General features: G+C 32.6%; 4 protein-coding genes across 5 annotated transcripts; all 4 read right to left on the reverse strand.

Annotated features, from left to right (window-relative positions):
• Positions 1-359: 359 nt before the first annotated feature.
• LOC110646376 (patellin-4-like) lies at positions 360-2,977 on the reverse strand. Its single transcript, XM_058140160.1, has 4 exons — positions 1,358-2,977; positions 1,140-1,264; positions 919-1,060; positions 360-838 (listed from the first exon to the last, which is right to left on the reverse strand). Exons 1-4 carry the CDS (start codon positions 2,567-2,569, stop codon positions 581-583), a joined length of 1,737 nt encoding a protein of 578 aa, XP_057996143.1. The 5' UTR covers positions 2,570-2,977; the 3' UTR covers positions 360-580.
• A 1,031-nt stretch (positions 2,978-4,008) lies between these two features.
• On the reverse strand, positions 4,009-10,311 carry LOC110646382 (thiosulfate/3-mercaptopyruvate sulfurtransferase 1, mitochondrial). Of its 2 annotated transcripts, none has more exons than XM_021799803.2 (12): positions 10,008-10,311; positions 9,084-9,272; positions 7,858-7,917; positions 7,560-7,622; positions 7,238-7,362; positions 6,969-7,131; positions 6,674-6,733; positions 6,526-6,584; positions 5,915-5,996; positions 5,715-5,778; positions 4,770-4,837; positions 4,009-4,334 (listed from the first exon to the last, which is right to left on the reverse strand). In XM_021799803.2, exons 1-12 carry the CDS (start codon positions 10,107-10,109, stop codon positions 4,230-4,232), a joined length of 1,140 nt encoding a protein of 379 aa, XP_021655495.2. In that variant the 5' UTR covers positions 10,110-10,311; the 3' UTR covers positions 4,009-4,229. The 2 variants fall into 2 exon arrangements, with proteins under 2 accessions (XP_021655495.2, XP_021655494.2); XM_021799802.2 differs by having other exon boundaries at positions 4,009-4,325; positions 10,008-10,310.
• A 2,300-nt stretch (positions 10,312-12,611) lies between these two features.
• Positions 12,612-14,795, reverse strand: LOC110646374 (tabersonine 16-hydroxylase 2-like). The gene is made up of 2 exons (XM_058139268.1): positions 13,540-14,795; positions 12,612-13,277 (listed from the first exon to the last, which is right to left on the reverse strand). Exons 1-2 carry the CDS (start codon positions 13,705-13,707, stop codon positions 12,666-12,668), a joined length of 780 nt encoding a protein of 259 aa, XP_057995251.1. The 5' UTR covers positions 13,708-14,795; the 3' UTR covers positions 12,612-12,665.
• A 1,131-nt stretch (positions 14,796-15,926) lies between these two features.
• Positions 15,927-17,668, reverse strand: LOC110646372 (transcription termination factor MTERF9, chloroplastic). The gene has a single exon (XM_021799795.2). The coding sequence runs from the start codon at positions 17,221-17,223 to the stop codon at positions 16,063-16,065; it is 1,161 nt and encodes a 386-aa protein (XP_021655487.2). The 5' UTR covers positions 17,224-17,668; the 3' UTR covers positions 15,927-16,062.
• Between the last annotated feature and the right edge of the window lie 608 nt (positions 17,669-18,276).

Here is an 18,276-nt window from a genome sequence, read left to right on the forward strand (position 1 = left end):
ATATAAGTGATAATTTTAGTAGAATAATATTATAAAGCATATATATCAGTAATGATTGAATTAACTTAAGTAATTTATATTAAATCGTAGTAAAGTTATGAGTATGTCAGGATATTTAGAATATGCCTATATTAATGAGAGAGAGAATTTGTGTTTGATATGATCCATTGAATCATAAGAACACATGTCTTGATTTTTGTATTTAATATATAAATTTAGATAAAAATAATTTTTAATTTTAAATATAATTCTTAATATTATCTTTATTTACTTATTTTAAAAACAAAATTAAAATAAATTTTGTAAGACTTAGACATCCAATTTTCACTTTCATTCCACTATAAAATATGCCACGAAGCAAAACAAAATAGCTCTTGGAAGAAGAAATAGTGAAATAAATTTCCTTAAAATGACTAAGCTACATCTTTATTCCCCATCCTTGTTTCTATTATTTGCCTAAATTTAAACTGAAAAATATGCTAGGTGCCTCAAGAAAAGGAAAAAAAAAAAAAAAATTCCATGCATCTCATCAAACTCCAAAAGAATATTAGAAAAATGAGCTCTTAATTTACTAGGTGCCTCAAGAGGATGATGAAGTCCTGGTCTTGTATCGATACAGAATCCGCTTCTTCTTAAATGCTCCATTTTCAATGGTAATCACTACCTTTCCAGGTTCTTTATTAGTGAAAGAATTGCGAACGGTACCATCCTGCCAAGTTATCCTCCTTCCCTTTTGAACGATTATGGTATATGAACCCTCATCAGTGGGGACAAATTCCTCCTTGTAGTTCACTTCCCAACCAGACACTGTCAGGTCCCATATTAAAGTGTTTCCTGCCTGTTAAACATCCAATTTTTATACACAACAGTGTTCAATAAATGATAGATTGTTTATTGTGAAAGAAAATTGAGAGGTACCTCTGGTGCAGGGATCTCGATAGTTTCTTGTGATCCTGCCTTCACAATAGCCTCTTTTGCATCATCTTCAACTGAGAATTCAGAATCATTCTCTCGTTTAAGCCCACCATACTGGACTGGAATTTGGGACGCAGCAATGTACCTGAAGCAAGACTCCTAAGTGGTCATAATAGTTTCAACACTAGGCAGAGAGAATAAATTAGAGAGAGAATTCTTCGTACTTGAGCAGGGTGTCTGTGACCTTGGCTGAGCGAGCGTAGACGAATTTGTTCTTGGTTCTTTGAGATAAGGAAGGCGAGAAGAGAGCACTATACGCGTAATACCAAAAGGGAACATTGATAAAGATCTACAAGAAACAAACAGATGAAAAATGAAAGGTTTTTAGAGAGACAAAAAATGGAGAAAGAAAGTAAGAAATGTGATGAGGAGAATCGCTTACATTTTTTGCAACAAATTCAGGATAATTGTCCTGAAGAAGTTCAACTCCTTTCTTTGTTGCATTCCGGAGCTCTTTCTTAGTGGGTAAAGGAGTGTTCTTGAGATCATTAATTTGCAGAATTGCAGACGCACCACCGGGCTTAAAATCCAGCTTTTGAATACCCTTCTCCATCAGTTGAATCCTCCCCCTCATAAATTTCACGCGTTTCTCTTCAAATGCTTTCCCATATAGCTCATCATTGCCAAACACGGCAAAAATATTGAAACATATTGGGTGGCCATCGCGATCATTGCCTTGCATGTAAGCCATGGAGCCAAGATTAGCCTCAATATCCGCTTCCAAGATTGAATCGATCTTGTTTTCTTTTCTCCATTTGAGAATGTTCCTCAACATCTCAAAAGCATCAGTGGTCTTGAACTCTCTAGCCCTTAACAACTTCAATAGTACTGTATCGGTTCTGTCATCTCCTTTGCTGGGCAATAATGGTACTCCCCAAAGTGAAATATCTTTGTCTACAGTTTGATCTGCGACACCTTCTTGCTGGGCGTTTTCTTTTGCTTCTTCTTCTTCTTCCTTTTCAGAAGTCTGCTCCTCCTTTTCCACTTGTTTATCAGTAATGTCTTCCTTGCTTTCTTTTGCAGCTATTTCTTTTTCTTCGGTGTTCGTTTTCGCAGGAGTTTCTTCTTCTTTCCCTTCATTTGATGGAGTCGCCCCTTCTCTTTCCCCTTCTACCTGCTTTGGTTGTTCCTTCTTTTCAGAATCATCTTCTTTCTTGTCTGTTCCGGTTGATTTTTCCTTCTGAACCTTTTCTTCTCCATCTTTTGTCGATGATATTTCCTTTTCTTGCTGTTTCTTCTCTTGAAAAAGTTCATTTTTAAGGATCGCTTCTTCAATCTTGGATCTCAGCTCAGACAATGCCTTCTTTTCATGCTCTTTCAAATCAGAGAGGAGGTTGCTCTCTTCCCTGAATGAAGAACTCTTCTGAATTCCACTTGGTGATGTATCATTCTCTTCTTTATCTGCTACCTTTCTCTCCTCAACCACCGCAATCTCCTTTGTTTTTTGCTCATCTTCGTGCTTTGATTCACTCATTTTCTCTTCATCTTTGGCATTCTCTGTTTCCATAGCTTTCTTACTGACACACTTAGATGGTTCTTTCTCTTGTGGAATTTGGGCAGTGTTTTCTTCCATCTGTGCCTCTTGAGTGGCCATAATAATAAAAAAAAAAATTTGGTGTAAAATGCTGAGGTTTCTGTGCTAAATGTCAAGGGAAAGTGCGAGAGAAAACCGGCAAAATATGCATAGAGCTTGACTAGAACAATAGAGAGAAAGATTGCAGGCCTCACATCTCCCCTTTTTGCTCCCCTGTTTTCTCCCCTATATTTGGGTGGTAAACAGAAGCCTTCAAAATCCAATTTAACCATAGAACTTTCAAACCCGCTAAAATAGTAAAGCTTCTCTTCAGGGCTATATTTTCTAATAAGAAACAGTCTTAATTACAGTTAAATACAAAAAATAAAATATCATTTTTTTCTTACTTAGAAAGACAGACAATAGCTTAGAGATGAAAAATGACCGTTGTTAAAACCATAGTAATTTTAACAGAGTTTACGTACATACTCAATTCACAACCGATATGGGATCATGGAGGATCAGCTCACGGGGCACATCCACTAACTTACGGACCTCAACCTACAACCACACTGAGAATAAGACTCTTACTTATTTTTACTCACAAGGTTTTTTTTTTTTTTAATGTAAAAAAGACGGACGTTAGGTCCAACATAAAATGTTTCTTGTTTTCATATTTTTCTTATATAAAATTCAAATTAAATGAATAAAAACAAATAAATGTGTAATAAAAGTTTTTTTTAAATTGCTATAATCGAAGGAAATTAACATAATTGGAATACATAAGTAAATTTACAAAACTAAAAATAAGGGAATTTATTATTATTATTATTATTATGAAACTAACCAATTCCAAACTGAAGCTAAAACTGCTTAAAATTAGAACCGCCACGAATCGAAACTGCTACAAATCGAAAACTTTCGGTCTTTGGGGACGCTGATTCCTGGTGGGAATAAGAAGCACACAGCTGAGATGCTTCAAGCCTCAAGCTGTCTTTAACATGTTAACTGTCGAGTCCTCGCAGGCCTAAGTTGGGATTGTTGATTTCTTGAGATCATCATTGCCGGTAAATAATCTAAACTCTAAATAATTCCAATGGACAGTTTCCTCATTCATTTAGGCTAGGAGTCGGTTGAAATCATGCTTAGATTTTTATTTTTCAGAAAAAATTTTTTTAATTTAAAAAAAAAATAAAATCTTTTATTCTAATTATGAAAATTGACAAAAATAAATAATTGAAAAGTACATCTACCCATCTGTTATGTGAAATGGATGTTACCAACCCACAACTGTAGCCTGTGAATTCTACAAATTGATTTTCAAAAAGGTTCAGATTAATAGAAGAAATTTATGCTACTTATTTTCATTTTCATCAACAGCATAAATATAAGCCAAATGCCTACACTATTTTGTGATTCATATGCCCCTTAGCGCAGCACCAGTATGACTAACGAATCCATGCTACTTATTTTCATTTTCATCAACAGTTTTTATTTCATCTTCCTCCCTCGGACACCCATTTATAAAATGTTTCATAATTTGATGCCAATGTTTTCTGATACATGGGGTTATGATGATGAAATTTTCACATGACAGTAAGTGCAACTAAAAAATGATTTGAAAATTTGGCAATCTTGTCATCCAAGTGTTTTAGATACAAACTCTTTTGTCACAATCAGAGAATCGTAGCCTCATGCCATTAAGTCCATGATCCATCGTATTGCTGCCAAGCTTCCAGATTTATGAAGAGGTAATAGGTGTATCAGTATGAGCTCCCCATTCAGTCCATGATCCATCATAGACTGCAACATCTCGGTTCCCAAGTCGATGCAGACCCTGAATACACTAGCATGAATGTCAATCTCCAAACTGAATTTTCATACTAGAACAGAACAGGATTCCAGTATTCTAACATACACATTCCTCCACCCAACTGGTGGAACACTGTGGAATTAGGAAACAACCAACAAGTGACAATTCCATCCTTTCTCATTTAGTAGAATTGTACGTGTACATCCAACAAAATTAGTAAAAGATATTGTCATCCATTGCCAATCTTCCATGTATTTTTTGTTAAAGTTGTGTATGAGCATGTGTGCATTTGCATACATTCAGCATAATGAGTAAAAGATACTGCTCATTGCCAATCTTCCATGTGTTTTTTGTTGAAATGTGTGTGAGTAGGTATGCATGCACACAATTGTGGCGCTAGATTCAGAGTCATATTAAATCCTAAAGCTGAGATGCATCAGTAGCACAGAGTGAGAACACGATAAATACCAAAGCGAGAATGCAAGCAGTTACACCAGTCCCACAAGAAGTAACAACAGGGCTTTCCAGAGAGATGCCTGTAGGAAAACAAATTTGCAGGTCACTAAACTAGTAGCAAATAACGAAAGGCCAGCATTAATCCACTACTATACAAATTTTCAGAAATCAGTTAATAAAATTCAATGTTTACAGAACCAGCTCAGTCATCAAACCAAAAGCAACAGGAATTAAGAATCAGAGTTTCAGCCAATAAGAAACTGGGATTGAACTCTGGATCGCAACAAATGAATTTTTATTAAATATTTGGATAGATTGTAAAAATTATCAAATTTTGTTAAAATTTGTACTGTTGTTATACAAAGAAAAGCAGATGCAACGCAACAAAATTAAAGAGTTGTTAAGTGGTGTTGTTGGCCACATGTTTAACGTGAGGTTATGCATTCAAATGAATCAAATCCCAATCATATTTTGGGATTTTCTAGGAATTTGAAAATGGATTCAATCACGGTTGAAAACAGGATTTCCAAACTAGTTATATACTTATCTGAACAAAGATGCATTTCCAAGCTAATCCAAACAGTAATTAACCCAGTCCAGGTTAGAAATCAGAGAGGAAAATAGAGAAACCAAAGATTAAAACTAAAAATGTTTACTGCTAATGTTCTCCCACATAATTTACTTCATGTACAGCAATGGTTTTAAGAAAGCTTTTGTGTGTGCAACATATTAAAATTACGCGATTAGATCTTGCCTCGAAATCTTAATAAATCCACTTGCCATTATGAGATTGCAGTCCATCTAAAAGCTCTAAATGGATTAGAGAATTTAAAGGAACTTACTTAAGTTGTACCAGAACTCGTGCAAAAATAAAATTTTGACAAATGGAAAAGAATTAATGCAAAAAAAAGAAAGAAAAAAGTTGAAGGAAATGGAAGGGAAGAAAAAGGTCTTCACCTTCTTGATCAAACCGTTTCTTAAGTTCATCTGCTGGTAAGAGTGTCTGTGAAGCATCTAACATCTGCAAGGAAACAACAATCTTAGTGATTAAGGGAAAGTGAAAATATGAAACTTTTTAGTACATCATAATCTCATAAAAATGCAATACTCATCCCCAAAAATTCATAATCTACTGAGCATAAAGGCTGATGTTTTACATGAGGAAAAGGAATGCACTTGCTGCCAGGTACATGACCGCTTCTTATTCCCTTTCGAGGCTCTGGTGCTGCTCCGTCAAATCTGCAAGAAGAGTAAATTTCCATCAAAATGCTTCCTATTCTCTCTCGATAATTTATATGTCAAATAGTAGATAATTTATATATCAAATAGTACATCCCAACTGCCAAAGAACATCATCTTCAGTATGCATGGTAGGTCTATCCATGAGCATAGTAAAATGTTAATGACTCAAAGCTGACTCACAGGAAAACTAATTATAATCAGAAAGTCTCTAATCCCCAATAATCCTAGCCTACATTGCTCCTTCATAAATGTCCTCAAGTCCCACTAGCTTATTTCATGGGTTTTTCTTACCTTTTAACACTTACAACAAAACTTCCCTTGGAAGTCCGTCCTAGAGTTTCTAAATTTGTAATAACCATAAGTTTTCTCTTTCTCTATAATTTCAAACAAGTACCATGTCCATAGCACAAGACACGCGGGCCTTTGGTTTTAAAAGGGCTGAAAACTTGTAATATTAAATGATGCAACCACTTTTGCTATGGATGGCAAATATTAGAACAACCAACAATGTTATTGTAAATAATACCTGGCCTTTGAACGAGCATCTATCTGTTGGTGAGACTTGTCCTCAATGTTTCTCTTAACCTAGAAAATGTCCAGAGTCAACATGAAGTGCAAATATAATCAGACTGAAATTAGAAGCATGCTATTGAACAGCAATTATGGAACTAAACCTGCTCAAGAGTCCAAACAAGATGTGGCTGAAACTTTGTCTGAAATGTTATTGGTCCAACCTGCAGTAGAGATATACATGAGAATCAAATCTGAAAAGAAAATAATTTTTGGTCAAAAAAATGGCAGAGTCTCATTTGATTAAAAGCAGAAGTGGCAGTAAAAATTAAGCTTTGAAGTTTGCCCTATTGAGTAACAGAATCTTGTACCATTCCACAGGCCAATAAGATGTGACATGTAAAAATTAATATGTGAAAGAATGATATGAAATTTTTCAAATATAATTTGAGAACTTACTGCCTGGCCTTGATATACTTTTTCTATTGCCTCACTGGCAGCACTAGCTTTCAAGATGGCATCACCAGAAGCACTAGATTCAACATCATAACCTGATGCACGCCATCTTGGCAGGCCTCCATCCAACACCCAAACTTTGTCATGCCCAAAGACTCGGAACATCCTTCTCATTTGATTAAAAAAAGGGAAAAAATTAGACTACTTGCAAACATTCACAATATGCATGGATTCAATAAAACTTTTGATATATTTTCAATTCCAAAACTCACCACCAGACACGAGCTGCACTGAAAATCCCCTTGCCATCATAAACAACCAATCCATCCTTATTCTCAATTCCAAGAGCAGAAACAGCAGCTGCAAAAGCTTCCTCGGAGGGCAACATATGTGGCAACTGATACAAAATTCACAATTCTGACTAATCAGAGAAATAAAATGCAAAGAACCAATAATGTACATAGCATGAAAACATAAGTGCACCTAGCTATAAATTTTCACTGCTGCTCTATAAAACATAGAAATAAAGTGTTTCTTTGAAGCAAATTCACAACATCATATGTTTATTACAAATTACACAGTGAAAGATCTTACATTTGTTGATCGATCTGATATCCCATCTACATCAAAGAAAAGGGCACCAGGAATGTGAGCAACCTGTTGGGTAAAGAAGACAATAGATGAACAGAACAAATCAGGGATAAAGTTTGAGGTGGATTTGACAGTAAAATCTGAAGATTCTACAAATTTAAAACATTTAAGGAACAGATTTTAAGTTCATTCATGAAAAATTGCTCATATTTCAATAAAAAAAATAATTAGCCAAGCCTGTTTAGATTGTCTTCAAACCAAACAAAACAAAGCCATATCAAAATAAAACCATAGTCAATACCTGATACTCTTGAATTGGATTCCTCTTTTCATCTGGCATATACCATGAAGCATCCAACACCTGAATATGGTAATTGGGCAGACTGTGACAAATTTGCACCAGATATAAAAAGGTGCAACTAAAGTGCATTTAACTAAATTAGAATTTTCATAAAATGTTCAATTAGATGGAACATACTATAGAACAATAAACTAAGCGTGAATTCAGAAATTGCACTTTTCTAAAAGTAGATATGATAGCACCATTTGGCCAACAGATCCAAAAAAGTGAATTCAATGATAGGCAGAGACAAAGTCCCAGTCAAACCTACGCAAAGTCTTTAAATTTCAGCACTATAATCACAGAGTTCAATTGTGCATTTTGAATTTAGGACTTAGACTTGTGAACTGAAAGAGGGAATATAGCTGGCAGTGTTTTGGCTTCATTCAGCAAACACTTGCAGGAATTTAGAGCTGAATGTGATGAAGAGAAAAAGAAAAACAAAATTCATCCATGCATTGACTCCTACAATTACTAAGTCACCATATGGAATTGAGTATCAGGCTAAAAAAGCATTTTTCAGAAACATTTTAGATGCTGTTAAAAAAATAATTTGAAAAAAACTATTTTGTTATTTTAGTATTATTATGGCTAGAACACATCAAATTTAATTTTTCATCAATATTTAATACTTTCTAACTAATATATTTAAAAAAAGTGTTTTCCCCAACAATAGCCATAGCAGTAATGCCAAACAAACCCTAAGTAAACACACTTACTATGTGTTCCACATCCTTATAGGGCCTGGAATACAGACACTTACTGAATGTGACTCCCTTTTCCGCGTAGGATAGCACACCTTTGGAGTCCTTTAAAATTGTCTTTTTTTCTCTTTTCTTAGCAAACAAGAGAGGGAAAGTGATAGAAAACCAAAAAGGAGTAAGAAACATGGGCGACAGATAAAGTGGACAATGGACATAGCAATACATGTGCTTTTTGCTGATAGCCACACACATCAAAAAAATGGCTATGTTAACACAAGCTCGCGAATTTTCTTCCCATTGAATGTAGTTTGCCATTTCAAAGATAATATTTAACTAAATAAGCCTAATAAATTCCCTAATCCTAAGAAAAATACCTTACATAACAAGTGTTTCATAAAAGAATTCACTCATTCCTAAACAGCCAACTGAGAAAAGAAAATGAATAGCAAAAGGAACATAGCAAAGACTAGCAATAGCAGGTACCTTCATATCAGGCTCCGTGAGATTTGCATGAAGCCAATCAACAGATACAACGGGTTCATTGGTAGATAAAGATTGTGCAGAAAAAAGAGCTTTTGAACCAATCACAGAGGAAGCCATGACTCGAGGAGCACGACCAGATGTCTTATATGATGCATCGACAGGATCAGCTCGTATGTGAAATGGTCTCTTCTGAAAGACATATAAATTATATACTAAAGATCAAAAGGAAGCTTAAAAAAACTAATATTGCTACAACAATAAGTGCTATAAGTATCAAGCTCATTAGCTTTACCTAGCATGCTATAGAGTACAAAATAGAAAACGAAGCTGCTAAAAAAAGTTGAACTATTTTCAAAATAACAGATATTATATTGATTCAAAATGCATAAAAAGTGTGAAAATGGTCTTTTAAAATTCAAACAAACAAAAATGGTTGTTAATGCAGAATCCTTTGGAATCAAAGAGGGCGGATCATATCCAGCTATGCCGACACTCTATAGTATTTTGGAAACAACAAAGAATTGACCAATAACAGTCACACATGCATCAATTAAGTCCATAAAAGATCATTGATCAAATTTAATTAAAAGAAGAAAATTGAAAGCCCACACAGTCCGAAGCAATTTTACTTGCAGTACCTATAAATTCAACACAAGTAATTCAAAGTTGATAACAACAGAAAGTCACGAAATTTACCAACGCAATCGCTCGATGTTAAACTTCATCAACCAGCACAAAAGATACTTGAGAACCGAATAATCAGAATCAATACCCACAAAACGCAACCATTCAAAAAAAGTGCAAAATCCAAAGTAACATGTTCAAGAGGAAAACAGAGAAAGGGGAGAAAACCCAGATATCGAATCAACTAGTCGAGAAAAACAGAGATAAATATGACTAAAAATGGAGCAGCGTGGCACTCACATTAAAGAGAGAGGTAAAGATTTGGGTTTTGCGTGAGGATGAGAGCGCCGAGTGAATCAAGCGGGAACCCAATAGAGTCCTGGTGAAAGCTGATGATGCCATTTACTCAAAGATCATAGAAAATAGATGTGAGGCTATTTGGTGTGCCAGGTTCTCCAAGAGAATGAGGCCAAAGGGCAATAAACTTGATGATAGCGAGTGCAGCTTAGTGCAAAGTGATGAAATGCTATACCTTCGAAACGTTTCAGGCCCCTTTTTTTTTACCGTTTTTTTGTTTTTCGTTTCCTGGCTGTTTGGCTGCCATTTATGAAATCCGAGTTCTGTGTTTATAAGTGCGGCTGGGCACGGTTACTAGGTTGCGAACCGAGCCGATGAATTATTCTGAACCCTATTGAAATAGGAATTCTTCATAAAAAATAGAATTAAAATCGTACTAAAATTAAATTAAAATTATATATATATAATTTAATATTATTTTTTATTTTTATAACTTTTCAAAATAATTTATCTTAAATATATTAATTCATCATATAATCTTTAATTATGTGACAATTGTATGTTAGTCACATAGTACATTTTTTAATTTTTAATCAAATATATATCTTTTAATTAAATACTACATAATTAAGAAACATGTAAATGAAAACATAATATTTTTATTAAGAATATATTTTTGATATTAATATTATTATTTTAATATTAATAATATTATTTTTATTATTATTCCCATATTAAAATTTTAATATTATATATTTTATTTAAAAATAAATTTAAAATTATTATAATTTTAAATATAAAAATTAAGATTTAAAATAAAATTAGTATAGAATTTAAAGTTAAAATATAATTGAAATTATAATAAAATTGTCTAAAATTAAATCAGAATTGAAACTAAAATTTAGTTACAAATCTAATTCTTAAAAATAAAAAAAAAATCAAAAGTTTGATTTTGATATCAATTCTTAGCTATAATTTTATCAAAATCAGAACCGCGCACTTTTAAAGATTAAAATTGTAATCTTATTTTTTTTCAAAAAAAAAAAATTGTAATCTTATTTGAAAAAAAAAATGGCAAGTTTGAAGGTGGGTGCAGATGCCCGGCCCAAATTCCAATGCCATATACCGTTATTATTTACTGTCGCATAAGGCTAATTTGGCATTACTTTAGAAAATTTATTTTTAAAATTTTTATTTATATAAAAATTTAATAAAATGTAATTTTTTATTTTATTTTTTAAATAATTTCAGAAAAATATTTTTTTAATAATTTAAAAAAAAGTTAAAAATTAATTATTATCTATTATAATTTACAACATTTAGATATGAATCAATTTTTAAAATGGTGTAGTGTGTCTGAGACTTCTCTTTAGTCGTAGAGAAAGGAACTTTTTTTTATTTTCTTTCAAAATGTTTTTTTCTCTATCATTTTAAAATTAAATTAATAGTATTCTCAAAAAAAAAAAAATTAATTAATTAATCGTCATCTACTATAATTTACAGTGGATATATATCAGCCAATTTAGAATACACGAACTAATAAAGAGCTTAATTCACCTTTAATTGTGTATTGTGTTTGAGTGACTTTTCTCTCTCTAGTTGTGGAAATAGAAACTGTCTCTATTTTCTTTCAGTTCGAGAGACTTTATTTTTTATTTTTTATTGATTCAGTGGCTCTATTTGTCCCTTCGAACGGGATGGCTCATCTTCCCTTGCTCGACGTGATTTTCTTACTCTGCACTTTTGGGCCGGGCTTGTATATTGTTTTTGTAGCATTTCGTTTGTGTTTCTTGCAGGAGGAATGCTGAATGGAAAGGGATCTTATTGACCCATGCATGAGGTCGTCGTTTGTCCATAGGAAACATGCATCGTCTTGGTGTTTGCTTCTGACTTAACCAGTGGGAGACTGCTCTGGTCCCATGAGGACGAGAAGCTCAGGGGTCCCATAGCTTGCTTGTTTGTTGGTTGCTTAACCCTTTATTGCACAAAAGCAGTATGAGCTTTGCCTGTTGACTTTCCTTACAGATCATCGGATCTGGTTGATTTTGTTTCTAGATGTCTTTCTCTTTTTTTCCTTAAAGGTAGCAGTTTTGTTGGTTTGTTAATTCTGATAAAGAACTCGAAGGTCCTCTTCCGGCCAGCAATGGACGGCTGGCGGCACTGTGATTTGGCTGTATCGTCTTCCTTTGTTGGCTCTAGGGCTTATGATTGTGGGCTTTGAGCCCTTTGTAATGTAGAGCTTGTTCTTCTTTAGGCCTCTTTCTAACTTGTTCTATTTGGATTTGACTTGAAAGTCTGATTTTGAATTAATTTCTCTTTTTTTTTTTTTTTTTATTTTTTTTTTATCTTCAATAAAAAAAAGACCTTTGGGTGTGGATTTCTTCCCTCTCGAGATTGACCAGTCTCACTTTATTTATTTATTTATTGCTTTTATTGCAAGAGAAAACTCACCCTAAATAGAAGTTTTTTTCTTTTTAAGAAAACAAAAGTCCTTCCTTGCCTCATGTTTAATTAATCTTTAATTTTGATAAAATTTTTAAAATTTTGATCTCACTCATATATAATAAAATTTTATTATTTATGATAACATGTTGATACACTTACAAGTATATAAATAATTATTTATTTATTTTTTATAGAGAGATGATAAAGTTTCATACTTCAGGGATGGCATGGAATAGGAATTACACACAGATCAAATTTTCTTCTAACTATAGTCCCAAAGGCATCCCTCATGTCCAGTTCTTCTTTCTTGGAATTATGAGGTAGTTCCCAATTACAATGATACGATAACTGTGCAAGTGGAAGCTCCAAATTAGCTATACCAAATGACAGACCTGGACACATCCTCCTTCCAGCCCCAAACGGCAAAAATTCAAAATTACTTCCCCTGAATTCAATTTTGCATTCCAAAAATCTCTCTGGATAAAACTTTTCAGCACCAATCCAATAATCTGGATCCCTTCCAATTGCCCATGCATTCACAATGACTCTAGTCTTGATGTGAATGTTGTATCCATTGATTTGGCATTGCTCTTTATTTTCCCTGGGAGATAGCAATGGACCTGGAATGTGTATCCTCAGAGTTTCTTTGATCACTGTCTTTAAGTACTTCAATTCTTCAAGCCCTGCTTCCTCAACATTTCTTTTTCTGTTAAGAACTTGCCTCACTTCTGCTTGTGCTTTACTCATCACTCTTGGATTTTTTATCAGTTCTGATATTGCCCATTCTACCACTGTCGCTGATGTATCAGTCCCAGCAATAAACATCTCCTACAACAGGATAATGGTTATAACTTGATTAAAGCAATCTCTGTTTTATCTCTGTTTTTAAAGTAACGAAAATCCTGTGTGTGGAGAGTAATTGCGGTGAACAATGCTCTAATAAATATAGAAGATGAATGAATTATTAAGTGTTCAAATACAGAAATTGAACAAATAAAATATAATTATAGAAACTGAATGAAAAATCTACAAAACTAATAGGGCTTTCTTAAAATAAACAAGTTATTGAATCGTTAAAGGTGATACTAACCAGGATAATTGCTTTGATATTGTTTGTTGTTAATGGAAATTCAAGGTCGCCATGTTCTTGAAGATTCAACAGAGTATGAACAATATCTTCCAATTCAGCTTCACCCTGATCACCTTTTGCTGTTGCCCAGTAAATTCTATGTTCATTGATTATGTTCTCAAGCAACATATCTAGCCTTTTATGCAATTTCTCGAGTCTGTACTGAATTCCAGTAATCACACGAAGCAATTTAATAGAGGGAAAACTCTGCAACGCTAAAGCCTTGCATCTTGTTAACAGTTTCCTTAGCAAGTGGCATGAATGTTTCCTGGTCTTTGCATTTCTTGCAGAGCACAACACGATGAAGAAAACAACATTTTGCTAAGGTTGACGGGAGATCCTGCACTGGAAGATATAGATTTATTGAGATTTGATACCTCTTCTTCTCTGATCGATTGGAACAATTGCACACGTTTTGAACTAAGAAGCTCCAGTGTACAATTTTTCGAAGCTGCCACCGGTAGTCTCCATAAGATGCAAAAATAATAATATCTCCTCGGTTGTAAAATACAACTTTCTGCAACCAGGACGAAGGGCCTCTGAGCAAAGATGACATTATGAGTTTTCATTATTTCCTTAGCTGTTCCTGAAGAAGAAATGACAATTGTCGATACTTGTCCAAATTGAAGGTGCATAATTGGCCCATATTTCTTTGCCAAGTCTCTCAGCCTGCGATGGGGTAGATAGCCAATCAACTGGTGCATATTTCCTGTGATAGGTAGCTTTTTGGGTCCAGGTGGCAGGTTTAGCGGGTTGCCACTGCTGGTTTTTAATTTCTTCCACATGCTCCATAGAATGGAGTAGGAAGAAGATGGAAAGTACTGGAAATATAAGAAATAGCATGTTATGATACGAATTAAGATTCAAGATGTGGAATACAATGAAGGTCATTTGCTTAGTATCCTATACATGGGTAAGATAAAGATGACCACATATCTATTATCCTATACATGGGGTCATCTTTATCTTTACCCATATATAGGATAATAGATATGCAAAATAACTTAGCCTTTTTGGGTTAAGATTATTAAAATATGTAGATCAACTTAATTGTTAACATCAAAGTGACATTTCAGCCATTGTTTAGATTTGATTGACAACATGATATGCGTATAAGGACAGACACATATAAAAGTTAAGGAGGCACTGGCTCCTTAAATCTTTTAAAAAATCAGGGGCATATTGGTAATAATTTAGAAAAAAATTAAAAACAATATTATTTTACTTTAACTCCTTTAATTTTGAGGAAAAGTTTTTTATTCTATCTTTTTTTTAAATCAACAATAAATTATTAATTTTAATATGTCCTAATTCTGAACAAAAGTACTCTCTCTTTAATTTATATGGTGTGATATTTCAATGAGTAATGGTTATTTTTTAATCATATAAGATAATGAATTTGTATAAAATTTAGAGATTGTGATAATATATATAATTTTGCTGAAAATTATATCTAATTTTTGTTTTTTATTTATCGTCAAAGTTTGAATAATTTAAAAAGTAATTGATATTGCTTAAAAAATTTTAGCTATAAATACATTTATTAAAATTATGTCAATTTTTATATTATAATCTCAATTGAAATATGTTATTAACTTTGAGATTATATTTATATTGATGAGACATATTTATAAGTATTGACAATGAAATTATTATACAATATTTTCAGACAATAAAAAATAAAAAGGACTACTGCAATGTAGTTGTGATAATTTGTCACCCTCAGCAAGGATAAGTTTATCTATTTATAAATATTTTTATTTTATATGTATATATATATATATTTTTTTAAGATAATCTATATTATTGAACCTCAACTAAACTGTATATGCTCATCATATAGCAAAATTTAGGTGGTGTTCATTTTAACATTTTAGGTAACTAATTGCCGTTTTGTACATATGTGGTAACATTTATAAATTAATTGCTAAATAGCTGATTTAGTTGGTGATTTAAAATTTATTAATTATAAAATTTTTATGTCATTTTTATATTAATAATTATTTAAAATTACAAAAAATAATAAATAAATATAAAAATATTATAAATAATAATTAAACTAATTATAATATTAGTTCTTATATAATAAAAAAATGTACATATATAAAAAAATAATATTTTAAATAATTATATTATTAATTTTATATATGTTATAAATTAATAATTATATGTCTATTATAATAATAAAATAAATAATACGATACATATTATATAACAATAATAGCTACCATTATATACAAGCTACAATGAACTATTCTAGACAAGCTATTTTGGACAAGTGATTAGTAAACACCAAATGATTTGGTTAAGATTAATATTTAAACATGCACATGCATCAGATTGCAAAATATAAAAGCACATACTTATATTTGTGACTGCTGAAAATGCTGCAAATCAAAGTTCAATAGTCAAGATAGTCGAAAAATCAATCAGAAAAAAAAGGTTGCCAAAAAAATTATGCATCTAGCAAGCAGCCAACAATGTTCAGAACGGAAACCCTCTACGCAAACTTTTCTTTGAGGTCTCAGCCAATCGCTTTAAACCCTTTGCCTCTACATAGAACTCCATCAGCTGTTCAGCAACTTCCTTTGGATGACACCAAACAAAAGCCTTCAAGAATCGGTTTTCTTTCATCCTCAGTGCTCTAAACATCAGAGGTCCTTTAATTTGTATGGAGAGACCCATGTCCCTTATTTTACCTGCAAGCAGCACCCGAGGCTTCAATACAGCCTCCAGATTATTTAAAAGCAAATATGGGTACTGAAGCACCACATTTGCTGGGAGCTTCATCGTGCCCACAATGAAAGTCATATTCCTTTGAACCTTATCAACTGACATTGTCAACAAAAGGGGGGAACGCCCAATAAGACTCCAAACCTCTTCGTCTGTAAACCCAAACTTCTCAAAGTTTGTCACCTTTTCGCGGATTGTGTCAATCCTTGAGATACCCAGCAGAGTAACTACATATTTATACATCTTGGAATTCTTGGAAATCCCAGTTTTGCGTATGTACTCCATCTTCTCATCATCAAATGAAGAACGAGGAATCAAAGTTGGCCGTGACAAGAGCATAGGAATCAAATCCTTTTTACTAACACCCATACTTTCATATAGTGCAATGGCAGGTTTAATACTATTGTGGAAGTCATATGTCAGTAGCGAAGGGTTCCTGATAATGGCCCTAAGTAGAATTTCCCTTGATCCAAACAATGCCATAAAATACTCCAGTCGTTCATCAAAGCAACGATTGATGCGACTACTAAGGAATCGAGGGCGACAATTGATGACCTTAACAAGGTCAGTTGAAGTGATACCTAAGCCCTGAAGTAAACATAGTTTGGACTGAAGGTTGTTAAGATCAGCATTGCGTAGAGAAGGGCGGCGTGACAAAATTTTTAATATGTCATTGTCACTACAACCCCATCTCCTAAGAACCTCTACAGAGTCCTTTGGCTGCTCTACACCTTCGTCCAAAACATTTTCAACTTGGGTTTGGCTTATTGTCGAATATGTGGCGATCATGGTGGAAATAAAGAATACTGGAAATTTATTACTAGGATTTCTGTGCCAAAAGATAAATTTTTGAGAGGTAATGAATAAGGAACAGAACTTGAACTTGACTAAGGAGTTGGGTTTAGTTTCCATGTCAATCTTCCAATTGTGAGCTAAAGGAATTATGGGTCCAAAGGATTATGACAATGCTCTAAAGAATCCAAAGCAATATGAAATTTATTTCTAGAGAATTGGACCCTAATTAGATTTTAACTAAGAGAAAATTAATCAACAACGCTACCAGGTGATATGAAAGAAATCTTAATAGAATGCTTCTGAGCTCAATCTTCAATGTGCAATTTCAAACCAAAAAGAACAAACAAAAGAATCATTAAGAGAGATAACAACACTTGAAAGGAGATACATATCATAGATAACTGAGAAGCAGTTTGATCATCTTGTGCAAGAGAAGAGGAAGAGAAGGACCTGGAAAGGAAGGGAGTCCATAGACGATATGCGTTGAGGTGGGAGATGCTGAACTAATACAAAGCAGTGAAGATGGAGAAAAGGACAATTAATGGGATGGTAAGAAGGGAGAACGGCTAGGAGAGTTATGATAAAAAAAACTTTAATGTTTGAAAAGAAGTTAATTATTAAAAAGGTAAATGGGTATAATGTATATTTTTTAAATATTTATATTTAAAAAGAAGTGGAAAGATGGTAAATAATTATTAAAATTATAAAAATATTTTTTTTATTAGATAAAATTTATTTTTTATTTTTTTAATATGTAAATTAAGATTTTTTATCTTTAATTTAGTGATATATAATTTATATTTTTTATTATCTTTTTATGTCAGATCATGTTATATACTATTTTAATATTCATCTTAGATATCTATAAAGTAATATAAATAATGATTGAATAAAAAATGAATTATTTAGAAAAAAAATTAATAATTAGAGCATAATAAATACAGTAAACTATTAAAAGAATAAATGATTTAATAATTAAAATTAAATAAAAAAATAAAATTAATATTTTTTCTGCAATAATTCAAAATCAACGAGATAGAGAGCGAAGAGATTAAATACGGCCACTTGAGAGAGAAGACATTTATTTGTATTAGTAAATTATGTTTATTTTTAATGGATATAATTAAATTTTTAATAAAAAATTAAGGACACAATAAAAAAATAAAAAAT

This window comes from Hevea brasiliensis, chromosome 17 (assembly GCF_030052815.1).
Source record: "Hevea brasiliensis isolate MT/VB/25A 57/8 chromosome 17, ASM3005281v1, whole genome shotgun sequence".
In the NCBI taxonomy this organism is placed as follows: domain Eukaryota; kingdom Viridiplantae; phylum Streptophyta; class Magnoliopsida; order Malpighiales; family Euphorbiaceae; genus Hevea; species Hevea brasiliensis.